This window comes from Mauremys mutica, chromosome 2 (genome assembly GCF_020497125.1).
Source record: "Mauremys mutica isolate MM-2020 ecotype Southern chromosome 2, ASM2049712v1, whole genome shotgun sequence".
NCBI classification, from domain to species: domain Eukaryota; kingdom Metazoa; phylum Chordata; order Testudines; family Geoemydidae; genus Mauremys; species Mauremys mutica.
In genome coordinates, this window is record NC_059073.1 from 170,502,985 (window position 1) to 170,525,860 (window position 22,876).

The 22,876-nt window shown below is 40.0% G+C and overlaps 1 protein-coding gene across 1 annotated transcript in view; it reads left to right on the forward strand.

Moving 5' to 3' along the window:
* LOC123364718 (sodium-dependent neutral amino acid transporter B(0)AT3-like) overlaps nucleotides 1-19,323 on the forward strand; it is a 76,412-nt gene extending 57,089 nt beyond the window's left edge. The window contains exons 6-12 of the mRNA XM_045007054.1: nucleotides 2,188-2,300; nucleotides 4,416-4,544; nucleotides 5,322-5,478; nucleotides 7,266-7,470; nucleotides 9,260-9,419; nucleotides 14,805-14,967; nucleotides 18,309-19,323. Of these exons, the coding sequence (XP_044862989.1) occupies nucleotides 2,188-2,300; nucleotides 4,416-4,544; nucleotides 5,322-5,478; nucleotides 7,266-7,470; nucleotides 9,260-9,419; nucleotides 14,805-14,967; nucleotides 18,309-18,464 (1,083 nt within the window). The 3' untranslated portion in view covers nucleotides 18,465-19,323. The remainder of the gene's footprint in view (nucleotides 1-2,187; nucleotides 2,301-4,415; nucleotides 4,545-5,321; nucleotides 5,479-7,265; nucleotides 7,471-9,259; nucleotides 9,420-14,804; nucleotides 14,968-18,308) is intronic.
* The last annotated feature ends 3,553 nt before the right edge of the window (nucleotides 19,324-22,876 follow it).

Sequence of the window (22,876 nt, forward strand, 5' to 3'; positions counted from 1 at the left end):
GTGGGGCAGTGGTGGCAGGCTCCGTAGCATCCGTTGGCCGCTTTGATTTTTTGGTAGGCTTGTCTGGGGTCCTTGATTTTCACGCGGCACTGCGTTGCATGACGGCTGTATCCTCTGTCTGTATCATGGCTTTGGAGACCTTCTCATAGGTCTTTGCATTCCGTTTGTTGGAGCGCAGCTCCGAAAGCACAGACTACTCGCCCCCCACACCGATCAGATCGAAGAGTTCCCGGTCAGTCTATGCCGGGTCCCTCTTTCTATTCAGAGATTACATGAACTCCTCTGCTGGAGAGCTCTGCATTGCTGCCGGTGCTGCTGAGCTCGCCCCGATGTCCAACCACAAAATGAGATTCTAACTGTCCAGAAAGGAAAAGGAATTCAAATTTTCCCGGGTCGTTTCCTGTGTGGCTGGTCAGAGCATCGAAGCTCGGACTGCTGTCCAGAGCGTCAACAGAGTGGTGCACTGTGGGATAGCTCCCGGAGCTACTAAGTTCGATTTCCATCCACACCTAGCCTAATTCGAACTAGCCATGTCGAATTTAGCGTTACTCCACCTGTCGGGGTGGAGTACCAAATTCGAACTAAAGAGCCCTCTACTTCGAATTAAATGGCTTCCTGGTGTGGACGGTTGAGCGGTTAGTTCGAATTAACGCTGCTAAATTCGAATTAAAGTCCTAGTGTAGACCAGGCCTAAGTGCTTCAGAATTGATTCTTTGAGGACATGCTCCATGATCTTCCCAGGAACTGAGCTTAGGCTGTCCTGCCTGTATTTCCCTGGATCCTCCTTCTTCCCTTTTGAAAAGATGGGCACTATATTTGCCTTTTTCCAATCATCCCGGACCTCCCCGGATCGCCACGAGTTTTCAAAGATAATGGCCAATGGCTATGCAATCACATCCACCAACTCCTTTAGCACTCTCAGATACATTAGATCTGGACCCATGGACTTGTTCATGTCCAGCTTTTCTAAATAGTTGTTAACCTGTTCTTTCACCACTGAGGGCTGCTCACCTCCTCCCCATACTTTGTTGCCCAGGACAGCAGTGTGGGGGCTGAGGCAAAAAAAAGCATTGAGTACATGAGCTTTTTCCACATCCTCCATCACTAGGTTGCCTCCCCCATTCATTCAGGGTCCCAAATTTTCTCTGACTTTTTTCTTGTTGCTAACATACCTGTAGAAACCCTTCTTGTTACCCTTCACATCCTTTGCTAGCTGCAACTCCAACTGTGTTTTGGCCTTCCTGATTTCATATTTTTATACTCCTCCCTGGTCATTTGTCCAATCTTCCACTTCTTGTAAGCTTCTTTTTTGTGTTTAAGATCGGCAAGGATTTCACTTGAAAGAAAGAAGTCAAGCTGGTCACCTGCCATATTTACTATTCTTTCTACACATCGGGATGGTTTGTTCCTGCAACCTAAATGAGGATTCTTTAAAATACAGTCTCCTGGACTCCTTTCCCCCTCATGTTATTCTCCAAGGGGATCCTGCCCATCAGTTCCCTGAGGGAGTCAGTCTGCTTTTCTGAAGTCCAGGGTCTGTATTCTGCTGCTCTCCTTTCTTCCTTGTGTCAGGATCCTGAACTCGACCATTTCATGGTCACTGCCTCCCAGGTTCCCATCCACTTTTGCTTCCCCTACTAATTCTTCCCGGATTGTAAGCAGCAGGTCGAGAAGAGCTCTGCCCTTAGTTGGTTCCTCCAGCAATTGCACCAGGAAATTGTCCCCTACACTTTCCAAAAACTTCCTGGATTGTCTGTGCACCGCTGTATTGCTCTCCCAGCAGATATCACTAGCAAGACAATACTGAAGTAGCTTGATTTCATAGATGCTCAGTTACTACTGTGATGAGCACCATAGAAATACATATACATAATTAGGGAGGAAAAAGTATTAGTCAAAGTTTAATATGTCCATGTAAAGTGTCATTCAGAAAAATTGTTATATCATAAAATAGAAGATCAATACTACAATTACTTTTTGGAGTGAGATCTTAAAAATTAACAAATTTCAGAATCCCCACATAATGGGCCTCCAAATTATGCTGATTTATTGGAATATTTTGGTATTCACTTCCATTTTTCAGCACACTTAAGTAGGGCCACAATTCATGAACTACGAGAACAAAGAAAAAGACAACTGAAAGTTTGAAAGCAAGTCTAATACTCACATTCATTGCAATTGTTTCAGATGAACATTCTCAAAAATCCCCGTGTATGGCTTGATGCAGCCACCCAGATATTTTTCTCTCTCTCATTGGCTTTTGGAGGACTTATAGCATTCTCAAGCTACAACTCACCAAAGTAAGTATGGCTACGACTTTCACAGATTAGATTAACCATTTGTTGCATATTCTTCTAACTGTCAAAACCAGCATTTATTTGTGATACTTGTAAAGTATCTTATCAAAGTTTGATCTTCCAATGGCTAAACTATGTTCCCACTATAAATGTGTATTTTAAATAGATTAGAAAGAAAAAATTACTCATTTTAAACCTGAAGGGAAAAAAGAAGACTATTTCCCAAATATCACTATTTGCAAGAATATTATGAATATTATTTCGTATTGAAACTGAGCATAATTTCATTTCAGGACTTACATTTTGTGATTTTCCTGTGGGTAAAATTATATACACAAACACACACATACACATATATTAGGGCTGTCGATTAATCACAGTTAACTCATGTGATTAATTCAAAAATTAATTGTGATTAAAAATTAATCATGATTAATTGCAGTTTTAATCACATTGTTAAACAATAGAATACCAATTGAAATTTATTAAATGTTTTTGGGTGTTTTTCTACATTTTCAAATATATTGATTTCAATTACAACACAGAATACAAAGTGTACAGTGCTCACTTTATATTATTTTTATTACAAATATTTGCACTGTAAAAATGATAAACAAAAGAAACAGTATTTTTCAATTCACCTAATGCAAGTACTATAGTGCAATCTCTTTATCATGAAAGTGCAACTTACAGTCGTAGATTTTTTTTTGTTACATAACTGCACTTAAAACAATGCAAGACTTTAGAGCCTACAAGTCCACTCAGTCCTACTTCTTGTTCAGCCAATCTCTAAGACAAACAAGTTTGTTTACATTTACAGGAGATAATGCTGCCCACTTATTTACAATGTCACCAGAAAGTGAGAACAGGTGTTTGCATGGGACTTTTGTGACCGGCATTGCAAAGTATTTACTTGCCAGATATGCTAAACATTCATATGCTCCTTCATGCTTCGGACACCATTCCAGAGGACATGCTTCCATGATGATGATGCTCATTAAAAAATAATTTATCAATTAAATTTGTGACTGAACTCCTTGGGGGAGAACTGTATGTCTCTGGCTCTATTTTACCTGCATTCTGCAATATATTTCACATTATAGTAATCTCAGATGACTCAGAACACTTTCGCTGCATATTTGACAAAATGCAAAGAAGATACCAATGTGAGATTTCTAAAGATAGCTACAGCACTTGGCCCAAGGTTTAAGAATCTGAAGTGCCTTCCAAAAGCTGAGAAGGATGCGGCATGGAGCATGCTTTCAGAAGTCTTAAAAGAGCAGTACTCCAATGCGGAAACGACACAACCTGAACGACCAAAAAGAAAATCAACCTTCTGCCAATGGTATCTGACTCAGATGATGAAAATGAACATGCATCAGTCCGCACTGCTTTGGATTGTTATCAAGCAGAACCTATCATCAGCATGGACGCATGTACCCTGGAATGGTGGTTGAAGGGACATATGAATCTTTAGCACCTCTGGCATGTAAATACCTTGCGATGTTGGCTACAACAGTGCTATGCGAATGCTTGTTCTCACTTTCAAATGACATTGTGATCAAGAAGCAGGCAGCATTATCTCCTGCAAATGTAAACAAACTTGTTTGTCTGAGAGACTGGCTGAACAAGAAATAGGATTGAGTGGACTTGTAGGCACTAAAGTTTTACATTATTTTATTTCTGAATGCAGTTTTTTTACATAATTCCACATTTGTACATTTAACTTTCATGATAAAGAGATTGCACTATTTTTTTACAGTGCAAATATTTGTAATAAAAATAAATATAAAGTGAGCCCTGTACACTTTGTATTCTGTGTTGCAATTGAAATCAATATACTTGAAAATGTAGAAAACATCAAAAATATTTAAATAAATGGTATTCTATTGTTTAACAGTGCGATTAATCAAGCAATTAATTTTTTTAATCGTTTGACAACCCCATATATATATATATATATATATATATATATATATATGGATAAACAGTCCACAGTCTAGGTCCATGAATTAAATTGTCGACTAGTGACTAAAAACTAATTATTTTGCTAAAATATATATGTTGAATAAACTCTGTCATGTTGTGTAAATTAATTTGTATGTGTTCTCTTTCTAGAAATGACTGTGAGAAGGATGCTGTGACAATAGCAATTGTAAACAGTATGACATCACTGTATGCCTCCATCCCAATTTTTTCTATTTTGGGGTTTAAGGCAACCACTCGTTACTGGGACTGCCTGGACAGGTGGGACACTTGGGTTTTCAGATGCTACAGTGCAGCCTAAATAGATAACACGCTACTGCAGAAATATATATTCAGAGAACACATTTGTATTGAAGGAGAACAAGTTATAATAGGAAACCTAATATAAACATTTTTATGGCATATGCACATTAAAAGGTCATTATCAATAATCAGAGGAGGCATTAATAACATGTAAAACAAATACCAAAATACTTATTCATTATTATTATTTATTTATTTGTATTACAGTTGTGCCTGAAGGCCCCAGTCAGAGATCAGTGCTAAGTTGTGTTAGGTGCTGTACAACTATATAGTAAAATGACATTTCCTGCCCCAAAGAACTCTGTCTTACAAAACACAAGCGGCTCTGACAACAGGTGGATGCGGGAGGGAGAGAGGACAATGTAGCAATAATATGAACATGTTTTTACAAAGCCCTGCTGTATGTATTGTCTGCATAGACAGTCTGAAGGTGGAGTTTGTATTTGAAACTATATGCCATATTGTAATACTTAGTTCTCCAAATATTCTCCCCATAATTATTTTGACAACAATACCCCCATTTAACATTTTTGTTTCTATTATGAACACTGTATATAACTGAATGCAATTCTCTATTAATATTTTAATAAATATATACAGTACTTACTATAGCTAGGTGAGTGAAAAATAGATAATGGGCCCCTGCAAAAGCTTCTGTAGCTATAATCTAAAGATATCTAAACAAATTCTTATTATACATTAAGGAAAAATGTTAAAGCATGCTTTCTCTGGCAGGAACATTATCGGTATCATCAATGAATTTGATCTTCCAGACCAAAGCATCATGAGAGACAACTATACAATCTGGTTTGGATTCCTGAATACAACCCATCCAAAAAAAATCGCTAGTCTCAATTTGAGAAGTTGTGACCTTCAAGAATTTCTTGAGCAGGTATCATGCTTGCATGCTACAAAATAACCCTTGCCCAAAAATGTTATGGACCATGATACTTTTAATCTTCCCAACGTATATGTTCCATTGTACTTGCAAAACATTGCTAAAAAGAACATAGGATATCTACCAAACTAACCATATTTCTTTTGTTTCTACGTTTCAGGCATCATTATTGTTATAAAAACTTTGAGCTCAAAGTTCTCTGGCTTAGCATTCCAAGAATTCCTCTATCAATTTACACCATAACACAATTTTTTAAACTGCACCAAGTTTTTCTCATCTGGAAGCTACCATGGGCACATGATTCACCCTAATTTGGCTTATTTGCATAGCACAGGAAATACATTTGGACCAAGAATTTTTTTAAAAACAAATCTTACACTATACCCCTAAATACATATTTAGGCACCTAAATAAGTGCATTGATCTGCTGTGACAAAGTTCCTCCTCTGCCTTGGTGGGTCCTGCACTTATTGGCAGATTTGCTCACCTCAGTGATCTTCCCCACAGTGTGGGTCAACTCCTCCTGTGTCTGATCAGGAGTTGGGAGGTTTGGGGGGAACCCGAGCCCACCCTCTACTCCGGGTTCCAGCCCAGGGCCCTGTGGATTGCAGCTGTCTATAGTACCTCCTGTAACAGCTGCATGACAGCTACAACTCCCTGGGCTACTTCCCCATGGCCTCCTCCAAACACCTTCTTTATCCTCACCACAGGACCTTCCTCCTGGTGTCTGATAACACTGGTACTCATTAGTCCTCCAGCAGCTCACCCTCTCACTCTCAGCTCCTTGCGCCTCTTGCTCCCAGCTCCTCTCACACACTTCCTCTCCTCTGGCTTCCCCCCTCCTGACTGGAGTGAGCTCCTTTTTAAACCCAAGTGCCCTGATAAGCCTGCCTTGATTGGCTGCAGGTGTTCTACTCAGCCTGTCTGCCTTAATTGGTTCTAGCAAGTTCCTGATTACTCTAGTGCAGCCCCTGCTCTGGTCACTGAGGGAACAGAAAACTACTCACCCAGTGACCGGTATATTTGCCCTCTACCAGACTCCTATACCCCACTGGTTTGGGTCTGTCACACTGCAAAAATGCTTAGTAGCTAGCAGTTCCCACTGACATCAGTACTTAACACTTCTGAAAACCAGATAATTTATTTAGGAGCCTAATTTACAAACTCATTTTCTTAAAATTAATAGATTCTTAGATTTTTAAGGGCAAAAGTCCATCTAAGTCTGACCTCCTTCATAACACAGGCCATAGGACTTCCCTAAATTAATTCCTGCTTCAAGTCCAATAGCTTGAAATTAGAGCAGGCATTGGCAACCTTTGGCACGTGGTATGCCAGGGTAAGCCCCCTGGCAGGCCGGGCCGGTTTGTTTACCTGCCCCGTCTGCAGGTTCAGCTGACCGCAGCTCCCATTGGCCATGGTTCACCGTTCCAGGCCAATGGGAGCTGTGGGAAGCAGTGGCCAGCATATCCCTTGGCCTGCGCCACTTCCCGCAGCCCCCATTGGCCTGGAACGGCAAACCATGGCCAGTGGAAGCCGCAATCGGCCAAACCTGTGGACGCGGCAGGTAAACGAACCTGCCCGGTCCACCCCTGGCGGGCTGCGTGCCGAAGGTTGCCAATCCCTGAATTAGAGCATCTTGTTTAGAAAAACATACAGTCCAAAATCTTTACCTTGGAGTTTAGAATTTGAATGAACAAGTTCTGCATGTGCATTATAATGCTATATGTTTGAAAAATAAATCTTATTAATCAAAATGTGTTATCTGTTTGTGAATTCTGCAGAGTGCATCTGGAACTGGCCTTGCCTTTATTGTTTTCACTGAAGCAATTATTCTGATGCCTGGCTCACAGGGCTGGGCTGTCCTGTTTTTTGTAATGCTGTTCAGCTTAGGTCTTTCTTCTATGTTTGGAAACATTGAGGGAATTTTGACTCCTCTCTTGGAGCTTCATGTTGTATCTAAATCTGTACCTAAGGAAGTTCTAACAGGTGAGCAGGTTGTTTATAGTGACTTTCTTCATTTTGTTTACAGAAGCTAGGCTCTTTATTAAACTATTAAGAGTTCATGAGTTTGTAAACATTTTATGGGGAATTAGCTTGCAATATTTGCTCATAGCCACTTCAGAATGTAAATGAAGATATTACAATTGTGACTTCAACTGCTTTATCAAGTCTCTTTATAGGAGACACAATGTATAGATCAGATTGTGTTGTTATGGCAGAAGTTGCCAGATGATGATGTTACATAGTCCTTCTTAGCTTAAGAGTACTGTTCCATCTTTGAAAAAATGCTTGTGGTCTTGTTAGTTTTCATATGTAGTTTCCTTTTGTGGAAGCAAGCAGAATAAGAGTGTTCTCTACCTTAAACTCTCCAATGAGAGCCAATTAGTGAAGCAGAACTGCTCCCAGGGAACTGGGCATTGGTGCTGTAGCAGGTTCTGTTTGGCTTTCCTCACTGGAGTTTAAAAATGATTACTGGAAATGGATCCAAAGGACAGGGGAAAGACTGCTTTCACAGCAGGACAAGGCCTGTGGCAATTTAAAGTAATAGCTCTGGGTTTATGCAATGTTCTTGCCACCACTGAAGCTTTTGGAGAGAGTATTGCATTCCATCTCTCTCTAAGACTATTACACTTGGATCCTAGTTCATGATAAAAATTTGAGCAAGAACTGATACATTTACAAAAGGTCTGCAATAAGGATAAGGGTGCTGATCTAAAAATGAACCCAAGGAAATGTGAGCTATTAAAAAAATTACTCTGGGCACACAATTAGTGAGGAGGCGATTTTGCCCCAAGGAGTCTTTACAGGAATCAGAGATTACCACAATGCAGGATTTTGACTGACAGAAAGAAAAATGAGGCAATACAGAACTGGAAAATTCTCCAGATACCAGTAGATTTATGGAGTTTGGTAAGCATCTGCGCTGAAGTTCCATTGATGAGTTCTGCATAGGTTGGGTGAGAAGACCATTTCCAGTGGTCATGGGAGTATGATTTGACATTTGCACTACTAAAAAGAGCATTTGTGACTATTCTTGTCTTAGCACACCCCTGTTTCAAAAGCTTTTTCCCCTTTCCAGATAAAAATCACACTAAAGTGGAACTACTTCTTTTCTTCTCTGGCCCAATACTACTCCTTGACCTCTAGCTAATGCACAGCGAGCCCTTACCCTTATGTATACACTGTGCTACAGTGGCATACAGGCTGAGATCTTCCATTCAGAGCACACAGCTCAATTTCAGGAGACTAGGGACTCAAGAGTCCAAAATCCTGGGTAGTTTTGGGACCAGTTCCGCAGTATAAATTAGGGCAATTGAAGGCCACTCTAAATTATGCTGGAAGCCATTTGCCCCAAGGGGTCTTTACAGGAGTCAGCGATTACCAGACTGCAGAAAAGCCCTAGCCACACCTCTCACATTGGCCACAGGCAGTTGGGGGCTCTGACAAAAAACTGCCACACCTGCTCTACACTCTAGAGGATCCTCCTGCACTATACTAATTTTCCTGTGGCCAGTTACTCCAGCTTTATGGCTGCTTTGCACCACAGTACAGCATCTCTTGGCCAAAATGCCAGGGAGAATTTGGCCTGTGTATTAATTCCCCAAACAATGTAGTACTTTGAATTTAACTGTTGCTTACACTGAGATAGCAAGTTATAGCTCTATACAAAAGTTTGTTGGATAAAAGTGTTAAAATGAGAGCAAAAATATTAACCATATCTGAACAGAGTACCCACCATGTATTCTTTATTAACAGAAATACATTTTTTATTTAGGTGTAATATGCCTGGTCTCCTTTGTGACAGCTCTATGTTTTACCCTGAGGTCTGGCAGTTACTGGCTTGAAGTTTTTGACAGTTATGCGGGTTCCTTGCCTTTGCTAATCATCGCTTTCTTTGAAGTGACTGGTGTTGTCTATGTTTATGGAATTAAAAGGTAAACTGGGAACAAGTTCGGATTTTTTTTTTTTAGGACTGTCAATTAATCACAGTTAACTCAAGCGATTAATGCAAAACAAATTAACTAGATTAAAAAAATTAGTTGTGATTAATAGCAGTTTTAATCCTACTGTTAAACAATAATAGAATATCCATTTAAATTTGTTTTCTACATTTCTACATTTTCAAGTATATTGATTTAAATTACAATACAGAATACAAAGTGTTCAGTGCTCACTTTATACTATTTTATTACAAATATTCGCAGTGTAAAAAAGATAAACATTAGAAATAGTCTTTTTCAATTCACCTCCTACAAGTCCTGTAGTTCAATCTCTATCGCGAAAGTGAAATTTACACACACAGAATTTTTTTTAACAGAACTGCACTCAGAAACAAAACAATGTAAAACTTTAGTGCCTACAAGTCCACTCAGTCCTACTGCTTGTTCAGACGATCGCTAAGACAAATACATTTGTTTACATTTTGTGGCTGAACTCCTCAGGGGAGAATTGTATGTCTCCTGCTCTATGGTTTTACCCGCATTCTGCCATATATTTTGTGTTATGATAGTCTCAGATCACGACCCAGCATATGTTGTTTTATTTAAGAACACTTTCACTGCAGATTTGAAAAAAAAAGCACAAAGAAGGTACTGTACCAATATGAGATTTCTAAAGATAGCTATAGCACTCGACTCAAGGTTTAAGAATCTGAAGTGCCTTCCAAAATCTGAGAGGGATGAGGTGTGGAACATGCTGTCAGAAGTCTTTCTGCATTGAAGTGTTGCTCTTGTAACTACAGAATCTGAACCACCAAAAAAGAAAATCAACCTTCTACTGGTGGTATCTGACTCAGATGATGAAAATTAAGGTGCATTGGTCCTCACTGCTTTGGATTGTTATCAAGCAGAAGCTGCCTGTTCTCACTTGCAGGTGACACTGTAAATAAGAAGTGAGCAACATTATCTCCCATAAATGTAAACAAACTTGTTTGTCTTAGTGATTGACTAAACTAGAAGTAGGACTGAGTGGATTTGTAGGCTGCAAAGTTTTACATTGTTTTGTTTTTGAGGGCAGTTATGTAAAAGAAATAAGTCTACATTTGTAAGTTGCACTTTCACAATAAGGAGATTGCACTACAGTACTTGTATGAGGTGAATTGAAAAATACTATTTATTTTATCTATTTTACAGTGCAAATATTTGTAATAAAAATAATAATATAAAGTGAGCACTGTACACTTTGTATTCTGTGTTGTAATTGAAATCAATATATTTGAAAATGTAGAAAAATATCCAAAAATATTTATAATAAATTTAAAATGGTATTCTATTTCTGTTTAAGAGTGTGATTAAAACTGCGATTAATTACAATGTTTTTTAATCTCGTGAATAATTGTGATTTTTTTTTACTCATTTGACTGCCCTATTTTTTTTCATTTATTGTAAGATACATATATGTCTATAACTCTGTGAATGTTAGAGATGAAATAGTAATATATTATAACTTTACTGATTTTGATAGTGCTTTTCACTATTGCTGTGAATGTGGCTAATTTCATATGCTTCCTGTCTGGGGTTGTACTTGTAAAACAGATATATATTAAATAAATGGAGGGTACTTCCTGGTTATGGGGCAATGAGTACATCCAAGTCTAAATAAGGTCCGAAGGTCAAAAGTCAAGTGATTTACTGTTCCAGGTGAGCCTGACTGCCTTGTAGACAGGGAACACCTTCATGTTGTTATAAATGGGTTTTTTTTTTAAATATATTATTGTATGTTTCCATTTATTGTAAATTTTTCAGAACTTTACAGTAAGCACCAAATACTGTCCCCAGTGTAACACCCAGATGGGCTGCACATGTGGACGCTCCCTACATGTGGAATCCTTTCCCCACACTCTTCTCTTCACAGCCTCCTTCAAGAAACAAGCAAACTTATCTATCCACATCTTTTTTCATCTATTGTTTGTTCACCTTGCCTGACATGCCTTTCACTATCATCTGTCTCTGTCTAAATTTCTGCATATATCAGGAAAAAATCTTCATATCAAGATATTTGTTTTTCTTTTGGCACAGATAGATAGATAGATAGATAGATAGATTGCTTAATTCCCTTATGGCCTGACATTAATCCTTTGACTAAAACTTATGTGCTCAACTTTTTCTTTATATTTGTCTATATTTACCTATATTTAAAACAGTTATACTTTCTCCTTGCATTTTATCAAGGAATAGAATTCTGCAAAGGCCACTATGTAATTGTCAGATATCAAAAACCCAAGATTTAGTCCTTGTATATCTTAACAGCTAAGGAAATCAGAGAATCCAAGAAATGAAGTGCAAAAAATGGAGCCCAGTAACTTTACAAATTATTCTTGTTTTAATTCTTTAAAATGTATTTAATTTTGTTAATAGTCTGGTTAAAACTACTACTCTTAATCTTGACACTTTATTTTTATTTTTGAGTACCTCACTTTACCAACTTCTTATTCTTTTATCAGTTTTGTATGGAATATAGGTAAGGCTGCAAATCTGTCAGGGAGGTCATGGAAGTCATGGATTCCATGACTTTCCGGGACCTCTGGGACTTCTGCAGCGGCTGGTGCAGCTGGCCTGGGGCCACTTGAACAGCTCTGGCAGTCTCGGGCCAGTGCCCCCCCGCTAAAGCAGCAGCAGGAGTTTGGGTGTGGGAGGGGGCTCAGGGCTGGGGCGCAGGAGGGGGTGAGGGCTCTGGGTGGTGCTTACTTTGGGGCAGGGCCGCCCAGAGGGGGGGCAAGAGGGGCAATTTGCCCCAGGCCCCGAGCCCCACAGGGGCCCCCACCAGAGTTTTTCGGGGGCCCTGGAGCGGGGTCCTTCACTCGCTCCGGGGGGGCGGGCGCAGGAGCTTCTTCTGCTCCCGGTCTTCGCTGGCGGGGGGTCCTTCCGCTCCGGGGCGGAAGAACCCCCCACTGGCAAATTACCGCCGAAGGGGGGCCCGCCGCCGAAGTTCAGCTCAGTCTTCGGCGGTAATTCGGCGGCGGGAGGCTCTTCCGTTCCAGGACCCGCCGCCGAAGTGCCCCGAAGACCCGCAGCGGGGGGCCCCCCGCCGCCGAATTACCACCGAAGACCGAGCTGAACTTCGGCGGCGGGTCCCGCTTCGGTGGTAATTCGGCGGCGGGGGGGGGCCCCGCCGCGGGTCTTCGGGGCACTTTGGCAGCGGGTCCCGGAATGGAAGGGCCCCCTGCCGCCGAAGACCCCGGGCCCCCGGAATCCTCTGGGTGGCCCTGCTTTGGGGGGCTCCCCAGAAGTGGCAACATGTCCCTCCCTCAGCTCCTAGCTCTGCGCGCTGCCTCTGACCACAGGCACTACCCCCGCAGCTCCCACTGGCCGTGGTTCCTGGCCAATGGGAACTGCAGATCCGGTGTTTGGGTCCAGGCAGCATGCAGAGCTAGGCGCTGAGGGACAGACATGTCACCACTTCTGGGGAGCCATGAGGAGCCAAGTAGGGAGCCTGCCAGCCATGCCAACCCCACCCCCCAGCACCCATGGCACCTCCTGGGCCGCTCTCCCCCGAGCACCCCTGGCACTCCCGGGTCACCCCTCCCCGAGCACCCACAGTGGCTCCCAGGGCTGCCAGCTCCGCAAGCTTTAGTCAGGGGTATACAGTACAAATCATGGACAGGTCACGGGCCGTGAATTTTTGTTTACTGCCTATGACCTGTCCATGACTTTTACTAAAAATACCCATGACTAAAATGTAGTCTTAAATATAGGGCACATAGCATCTATATAGAATAGAGGTTTTGCAGGCATTATAGATATCACTTCCCATTTTAATTTTAACAGAAACTTCAATTAAAACATTTTTAAAATAGGAATTTAAATAAAAAGTTGTTCAATTACTATGGAAGCTGCTAATTGAGAAGACATATCATTAAACATTTTGTAATCAATTTAAAAATTAAAAATTGTAAATCAAAAGGTAAGGTTTCCTAAACAATTTAACACCAACCTTCCCATCTCTCAAGTACACAATTAAGTAGAAAAAAAAATGCCAATGACTGACACCCAGGCAAACTTAACTGTGCCCCTTGCATCAACACTCACAATCACTACACAGTCTAAACGAAACTTAAGCATTCTGCTAAGCTAGCTACATTAAAATATTTTAATATTATTCATACAGAGGCTGGAAAAAGTCTGGCCTTACATAAATACTATATACTAGCCACAAAATATATTTGATTCGGTAGTATTTGAATATCATCAGTCTGTCCATCTAATCTGGCCCCTAGAACCCATAGAGTATAAACATATCCAAAACAGATTTTCTAATGAGCAAAATAATTCCAACTCTCTCTAATTAGACTAATATAATTGGAGACAAAGCCACTGTTTGAACATAGAATAAACATAATTCTCACTCCAGATTATAAATCTGTCCTATACATTAAAACAAACTGTTCATGTAATAAAAAAACATCAAACTTGATACTACACAACTATACATGCAGTTATATTATTCATATTTATCATGTTTAAAACGCATATGAAAGTTCAGGCCAGCTCCCAGTAATGTCAAAGATTTGACCCTGATTTCAGTGGAATCATAGAAGATCAGGGTTAGAAGGGACCTCAGGAGGTCATTTAGTCCAACCCTCTGCTCAAAGCAGGATCAATCCCCAACTAAATCATCCCAGCCAGGGCTTTGTCAGGCATGACCTTAAAAACCTCTAAGGAAGGAGTTTCCACCATCTCCCTAGGTAACCCATTCCAGTGCTTCACCACCCTCTTAGTAAAAGAGTTTTTCCTAATATCCAAGCTGGCTCAGGGTGGTCATCATAATACCAATTCAAGGGCACAGATAAGGGGATGGTCACTAAGAATTTCTTTTTAAGATCTGTGTGTGCTATATTAGTTGGGGGGTGGTTTAATCCTCAGCTGATGTAAATACAGTCGCATCCATTGACTCCAGCTGAGCATCAGGTCTAAGGTTTCTAAGAGCAATACATGTGCACACGTACCACTGAGCAGATTTATAGAACAATTCAAACATTAAAAAGTATCAAGGAATCCGATGGCACCACGAAAGCTTATGCCCAAATAAATCTGTTAGTCTTTATGGTGCCATCGAACTCCTTGTTGTTTTTGTGGATACAAACTAACACGGCTACCTCCTGATAATTAAAAAGTATGGAAATCATAAGCTGAGGATCTGACCTCTTAATTGTAACTTAAAGGTCTTTGTTATTAATTAAAATCCAGGGTAAGGACATAAGAATGGTGGAAGCGTGTATGTCTTAATATACTCCTCATAAAATATATAATATACTCCTCAATAAAAACATAAAAAAAATTGTATAAATCTAAAAATAATTGTAAACATTATTTGGCTCATAGGTTCAGTGATGATGTGAAATGGATGACAGGACGACAACCAAACTTCTACTGGCAGGTGTCATGGAGAATTATTAGCCCTCTGCTGATGCTTACAGTCTTTATTGCCTTTGTTACCCTTCAGACACAGAAGCAACCAAGCTATGGAGCCTGGAATCCTAAATATGTATGTTGTCCAATATTTTTAATCCATTTATTTTCAAAAAATCATTGTTACAATCTTCTCCTGTCTCCTGATGCTTCAAAATTAAGGCACTCACCTGGGTGGTAGATGTAATTCAAATCTTCTCTCTGCCTGATTCAGAGGAGGCATTTGAATCCATATCTCCTACCTTCCTAATCACCAGGCTAAAAAGTCAATTTGTCTTTCATTTTGGCCCAATGAGTATTTAAGTATTTATATGGAACAGCTTCAACAGTAGCAACTGAGAGCAATCCAACCCCCAAGAGTCGATAGCCTGGTGGTTATGATGCTCACTTCAGAGGGGACAGCAATGAGTTCATGTTCCTACAGGGGGGGAGGAATAGCTCAGAGGTTTGGGCATTAGCCTGCTAAACCCAGTTGCAAGTTAAAAGTCATCTCCAGCTGGCCTACCATCCGCCCAAAACACATTCAATTGACACCCGGCATCTGCTCAGTTGAATCGTCTTATTTGCTTTGGGTGCACATTTTCAGTATAAAGTCCCATAATCCAGGGTAGCAAAGGCTATGCAGGGCCTCCAATATCACAATTGGTCCCAAGATTATTACAAAGATTTCTATTTGACTCTCTCTAAAAGAGTACTAAATTCTTAGAAATTCTTACATCATACATTTTTCCAGGCCATCTGATCTAGAGGTCCTTGGATCTACTAAAGTCCATATCATCAAATAGCTATACCCCATCTTTTAATGTAGTCTTTGGCTTGACGTGGAAGACATAGAATGGGCACCTGGATACACAATTGTTCTGGTATGGTTTGGGAAGACTGCTCTAGTCCCTCATTAAGTAGTGGAACATTGGCCACCTTGATCACATGACACTGAAAAACATGATGCTTTTTCTTGCACATCTCCATGGTGGATTAAATAATACTACATATCTTGAACATGGTGTTTTTCATCAATAGGTCTCAAAGCACTTTATAAAGGATGTCAGTATTGTTATTCTCATTTTAGAGTTGGGAAAACTGAGAACCCAGAAGGGCTATAACTTGCCCAAAGTTATCCAGCAGAAGAACAAGGAATAGAACCCAAGTCCTTTAAGGCCCACTGTAGTGCTCTGTCCACTAAGCCACACTGCCTTCCCAACTTTATGCTTCTTCTCCACTGACTAATAGCAATCTGGTCCAGCTTCCACAGGGCAACTGCCATTTACTTTTCTGTGTTCAAAAAAGGGCAGGGAACACTTAATCTAGATATCTGCCTGCCACTGCAGGGTCAGGACCAGCTCAGCAAACCATTCCAGGAATGTCACTTTCCTCAAAATGAAGTGCTGCAGCCATTGCCAGTTACCCCAGGTCTTGAGAACTATGTGGTCCCACCAAACTGTAGCTGTAGTCTATTCCAAAAGGATTCCACAATGTACACTGCATCTTGCTGTATGGCTTGCAGCCATGAATTTTGCAGGCACTGCTTGCAAGAACCTTCCCCATTGAAGTGCATGCACTGTTTATACTGGCCAAAGACTCTCTACAGGAATCTCCAGAATATTCACAACAGCCTCACTGAAGATGCCTCAAAAGCTCCAGCACAAATGTTTCTTCTTTGGCAAAGAAGACAACAGAACATTCCACCTGGGCTCCATATTACAAAACAGCCTAGTAACTGTGCTAACATCAAGCGAGTTCTGGATGAGAATTATGAGAGTTTCCCAGGAGATAGTGAAAGTTTGATAACTCCTTCCACAAGGGGTTCCATATGCTCCAAAATGTATCCCACACTGCCTGCAGAAAATCCTTCAGACTGCAGAGCATCTGCAGCTGTAGCAGGTACTGTGCGATAGTTACCGAGAAGACATTGCAACTGAGCACAAGTGTGGAGAAAGAGCAAAAGTGAAGCCGTCTTTTAACAAAACTCAGCATGGGTAGGATGGACACCCTGAACCATTTGTGTTACAAATCGTCCAAAACAGTTGGTTCATTTACAATCAACTTAGTCCTCCAACCTTGACAAGGCCTTAGAAAGGGGGGTAGTATAGACCCATATTACCTCAGCAGTACTTCCTAGAAGGATTGTGCTTCCCTGAGCTCCCCAGTCTACAGAGAGACATGACAAATAACACTGTTCTTTAGCATAGAGCATCCTGCTGCCTCCTGTTTGTCTTAGCCACCCTGTAAACTGTTCCGAGTGAATCATAGCATTATAGAATCATAGACTTTAAAGTCAGAAGGGACCATTATGATCATCTAGTTTGAACTCCTGCATAATGCAGGCCACAGAATCTCACTCACCCACTCCTGTATCAAATCTGTGTCTGAGCCACTGAAGTCTTCAAATCATGGTTTAAAGACTTCAAGGTGCAGTGAACCTTCCAGCAAGTGACCTGTGCCCCATGCAGCAGAGGAAGGCGAAACCCCCCCCCAGGGCTTCTGCCAATCTGTCCTGAGCAGTGGGCAGGGCGTTAGCCCTGCTTCTTCTTTGTCCCATTTGAGAAGATATTTCTCAGCAGGGCCAGTTCTAGTGTCCCATTTGGGCAGAGTGAGTATTTTGGGATCCCTGGATGTAGCTATTTAAAAAAAAAAAAAAAACCTTCCAGGAATTCAAGGGACAATCCTGGAAAATCTTGGATTGTAAGAGTTTAAAAAAGTAAAATTTGGTGACTGTGTCAGTATTTTGCTGTGATTTATAATTTATATAGGGATGAAGACTCTCCAATCTGCTGCTATTCCAGTGCTTCATACTGAATAACTCTGTACATATTTTGGCCTTTCTGACAATAATTTGGAACTCTTTGAAGCTCATTTGGGGTGGGGAGGGAAAGTCCCTTTTGTCCCCCTGGTAGCATTGGGCCTGCTGCTTGGTTCTTGTAAGCCTCATGCAAAGGTGATGGAAGGGTTCTTGAACCCACACAAGATCCAAGGACAAATTGTGACCTAAAATCACAACTGAAAATGCCAAAATTGAAGGTGGAAAAAAACCAATTATTCTGATCTATGAAGTTAGAAAATTATGGGATTAAATTCAATATAAACTTAATTTTTCTGTTTTTTAAATTGGTTTTATCTGATTCTATAACTGTTCTAAACTTATTCTATATTGTTCTTTTTTCAAGTATGCCAATCTGTATGTTTAAATATTTGTTTACAGTAAAATGTATACATTAAAACCCCTTTATGTTTCATTTTGGAAGAACAGGTACAGTAACAGTGTCACTGGTCCCCTGTTTTTATTTCTAGCATAATTCTTCTTACTCTTATTTTTGTTCTTATTCTTATTATTTATTCTTATTTTTCCATATATGTAAATTGATGCCATAAGTAATGATATCTTTCAGTTATTGTTTATATTTATTTTTATCTCCATAGAAAGATTTTCCCATGAAGGAGGAGAAAGATTATCCAGCTTGGATACTGGCCATTTGTGTGCTGTTGGTAGTCCTCCCTTGTATATTCATACCTATGGTAGCATTTTATCATCTCATCAAAAGAGTGCTAGGAAGGAGAAAGAAGGAAGGAACCTAGCCCTATGAAAACACTTCCAATGGCACCTCAGGAAACTGATAATGCTTTTTATAAAGTTGAAGAATATGTATTCATCTTAACTATAAATCAACAAATGTATGCACATTTTTATTGTTAGACAGTAGCACCATCAGTATTTCTCTTTAAATTACTGTTAATATCTCCTTATTTCCAAATTTTTCTCCTTTTCTCAATTTCTAATAGACCACTTTATGCCCATACGCATATTTACAGCACTGACAACTAAAGTATTTCTTATAGTAGAGAGATATTAGCACCAATATTAATCCATTTGGTTACAATAATCTACATTTTAACTCAAGAACTTGTTTTTTTCAGAGAACTGTAAATGGCCAGTACTGTGTTTTTTCTGAAGTATACACATGTCAACTATTTCCCTTCTCATTTTCAAACACCTTCACAATTCTGGTTTCCAACAACATCGTGTCCATCCTACATACTCTCTCTTGCTCTTACATGCCACACAAGTTTCAGTACTGACTGTTATGTGGGCCCCTTTCACGCATTGCCATCTTTGTGCCTTCTTCCCAGCCTGCCTTTATACTTGGTGCTATTTGCTAATTATTATATGCCAAGCTTCCTCCAACTCTTCCTTTACTTCTCTTATCAAAACTTATCTGTTCCTAAATTCCATCAGCAATAACAAACACCTACAACTCCGTTCAGGGACTGTGCCTATTTGTAGGTTTCAAATGTAAACTCTTTGGGTTAAGGATTCATAAGAACATAAGAATGGCTGTACTGGGTCATACCAAAGGTCCATCCAGCCCAGTATACTGTCTACCAACAGTGGCTGATGCCAGGTGCCCCTAGGGAGTGAACCGAACAGGTAATGATCAGGTGATCTCTCTCCTGCCATCCATCACCACTCTCTGACAAACAGAGGCTAGGGACACCATTCCTTACCCATCCTGGCTAACAGCCATTAATGGACTTAACCTCCATGAATTTATCCAGTTCTCTTTTAAACCCTGTTATAGTCCTAGCCTTCACAACCTTCTCAGGTAAGGAGTTCCACAAGTTGACTGTGCGCTGTGTGAAGAACTTCCTTTTATTTTTTTTAAACCTGCTGCCCATTAATTTCATTTGGTGGCCCCTAGTTCTTATATTATGGGAACAAGTAAATAACTTTTCCTTATTTGCTTTCACTCATGTTTTTATATACCTCTATCATATCCCCACTTTATCTCCTCTTTTCCAAGCTGAAATGTTCTAGCCTCTTTAATCTTTCCTCATATGGGACCCATTCCAAGCCGTTAATCATTTTAGTTGCCCTTCTCTGAGCCTTTACTAATGCCAGTATATATTTTTTGAGATGAGGAGACCACATCTGTACACAGTATTCAAGATGTGGGCATACCATGGATTTATATAAAGGCAATAAGATATTCTCCGTCTTATTCTCTATCCGCTTTTTAATGATTCCTAATATCCTGTTTGCTTTTTTGACTGCTGCTGCACATTGCATGGACGTCTTCAGAGAACTATCCATGATGACTCCAAGATCTTTTTCCTGATTAGTTGTAGCTAAATTAGCCCCCATCATATTGTATGTATAGTTGGGGTTATTTTTTCCAATGTGCATTACTTTACATTTATTCACATTACATTTCATTTGCCATTTTGTTGCCCAATCACTTTGTTTTGTGAGATCTTTTTGAAGTTCTTCACAGTCTGCTTTGGTCTTAACTATCTTGAGCAGTTTAGTATCATCTGCAAACTTTGCCACCTCACTTTTTACCCCTTTCTCTAGATCATATATGAATAAGATGAATAGGATTGGTCCTAGGACTGACCCTTGGGGAACACCACTAGTTACCCCTTTCTATTCTGAGAATTTACCATTAATTCCTACCCTTTGTTCCCTGTCTTTTAACCAGTTCTCAATCCATGAAAGGATCTTCCCTTTTATCCCATGACAGCTTAATTTATGCAAGAGCCTTTGGTGAGGGACCTTGTCAAAGGCTTTCTGGAAATCTAAGGATATATCTTCACTACTGGCCGGATTGGCGGGCATGAGTGTTATCTTGTAGTACTATGTATGCAGAAATAATCCATGAAAACCCATTTATACAAAATCTGCACAAACTATTCAAGTAAAGATAAATTGTGACTCAGAGTAATGAAAATGTACACTAGTAGAATTTATAAGGGTTTACAATTAAATTAAAGGTGAACTGTTTCAATGACCATCTCTACCAGCTGTGTTTCATTAATATATCAATACATCATTATTCCATACGTTAACTATTTAGCATCTAAAAACCAAACATCTTTGATTGTTTTTGGAAAATATTTTCCTTTTCCTTTGCTTGTCTATTTATAAATATATTGGGAAGCAGTGACCACCAAAAAGATTTGGGGGGAATCACAGATAGCTAGCTAGCTAGCTAGATACTCAAGGTAAGATTCCAGTGTGACATTGTAGCCAAAAGGGCTAACACAATCCTCAAATGCATAAACAGGGAACTCTTCAGTTGGAAGTAGAGAGGTTATTTTATCTCTGTATGTGGTATTGGCACTACCACTGCTGGAATACTGTGTCCAGTTCTGGTGCCCACAATTAAAAAAGGATGCTGATAAATTGAAGAGGGTTCAGAGAAGAGCCACGAGAAAGATTAAAGGATTAGACAATGCCTTACTACAGTGATAGATGCCAGGAGTTCAATCTATTTAGGTTACCAACGAGAAGATTAAAGGGTGACTTGATCACAGTTTACAAGTACCAACATGGGAAATAAATATTTGATAATGGGCTCTACAATCTAGCAAACAAAGACATAACATGATCCAATGGCTGGAAGTTGGACAATTTACCAAGATGGATTCTCCATCACTGACAATTTTTAAATCAAGTCTGGATTTTTTTAAAGATGTCCTCTAGTTCAAACAGGAATTATTTTGGGGACATTCTATGTCCTGTGTTATGCAAGAGGTAAGACACAATTATCACAATGGTCCCTTCTGGTCTTGGAATCTATGAAAATTCATGCCAATAAAGTTGCCTAGAAGTATGCCACTGTGCATGTGCATAGCCACATAAATGCTGATGCCCAGCACTTATCGCACGCCTAAGTCCCAGGAAGATTCACAAACTAGGCGTTACAACACCATTCTCACCTCTGGACCCTAACCTAATAGGTGTTAGAATCATAGAATAGCAGGGTTGGAAGGGACCTCAGGTCATCTAGTCCAACGTCCTGCTCAAAGCAGGACCAATCCCCAATTAAATCATCCCAGCCAGGGCTTTGTCAAGCCTGACCTTAAAAACCTCCAAGGATGGAGATTCCACCACCTCCCTAGGTAATCGATTCCAGTGCTTCAGCACCCTCCTAGTGAAAATTCTCTCAGAGGCTAACAGATTAGGCCCCACACAAAAACACAGCTGGAAAAGCTTTCCCCTCATAGCTATTAAACCAGTGGTTAGAGCCAGGATGTGGGAAACCAGAGCTCAAAGTGCTCCTTTGCCCGACCTGAAGCAGGGATTTGAACCCACATCTCTGGAGAGTGCCCTAAGCACTAGGCTATGGTTCTCACAAACACTCCTGTTGAATCTGGTCCTGCTGAATCTGTTTGTATAAATAATTAGTCATTGGAATAACAATTTGAACCGAGATCTCCCACATCCAAGATGAGTCCCCTACCGCTGGCCTATAAAGCAACTCTCATTTGTTCTCTGGCTCAGTGGTGGTGTAAAGCTGAGTCAGAGAACGAATGAGATCTAGCCCCAAATGTTGACTCTCATGACAAAGAACTATTTTATGTAAAACCATGTTTACTAGCATTACTCATGTTGCCATCCTTTAATTCTTTACTAATGGTATTCTGTATCAGTTTTTCCAGGATTTTCCCCAGGACTGATGTCAAGCAAACAGGCCTAAAGATGCCTCATTTCATCCCATTTACCCTTAAGAAATATAGGCCCAATACTAGCTTTTTTGCAGTCCTCTGGAATTTCGCCAGTATTCCAACATTTGTTAAAAATCAACTTTAATGGTTCAGAGAGCTTTTAAAATTCCTGGGTGCAAGTTATCCAATCTTGCTAAATGTTTAACTTTAATAGTTACTATTTACCATCCTCCCTAGTTACTGATAGACAAGAAAGTACTTAATTATCACTGGAAGATGTGAGTAGTCATCCTGCTTCTTTCAAAATACAGAATAGAAATATTTATGGAACACTTATAATTTTACTACATCATAGATAATTTTGCCATCCTTTTCTAGTATAAGACCTATACCACTGCTGGAATTTCATTTATTCCTGATATACAATCAGAAGGAATTCTTTGATGTATTTAACCCTACTGGGCATAGACATTTAATTGATAACTGTAGCTTCCCTTACCAGTAGTCTGCATTTCCTTACTGTGAATCTGTACTCATTGATA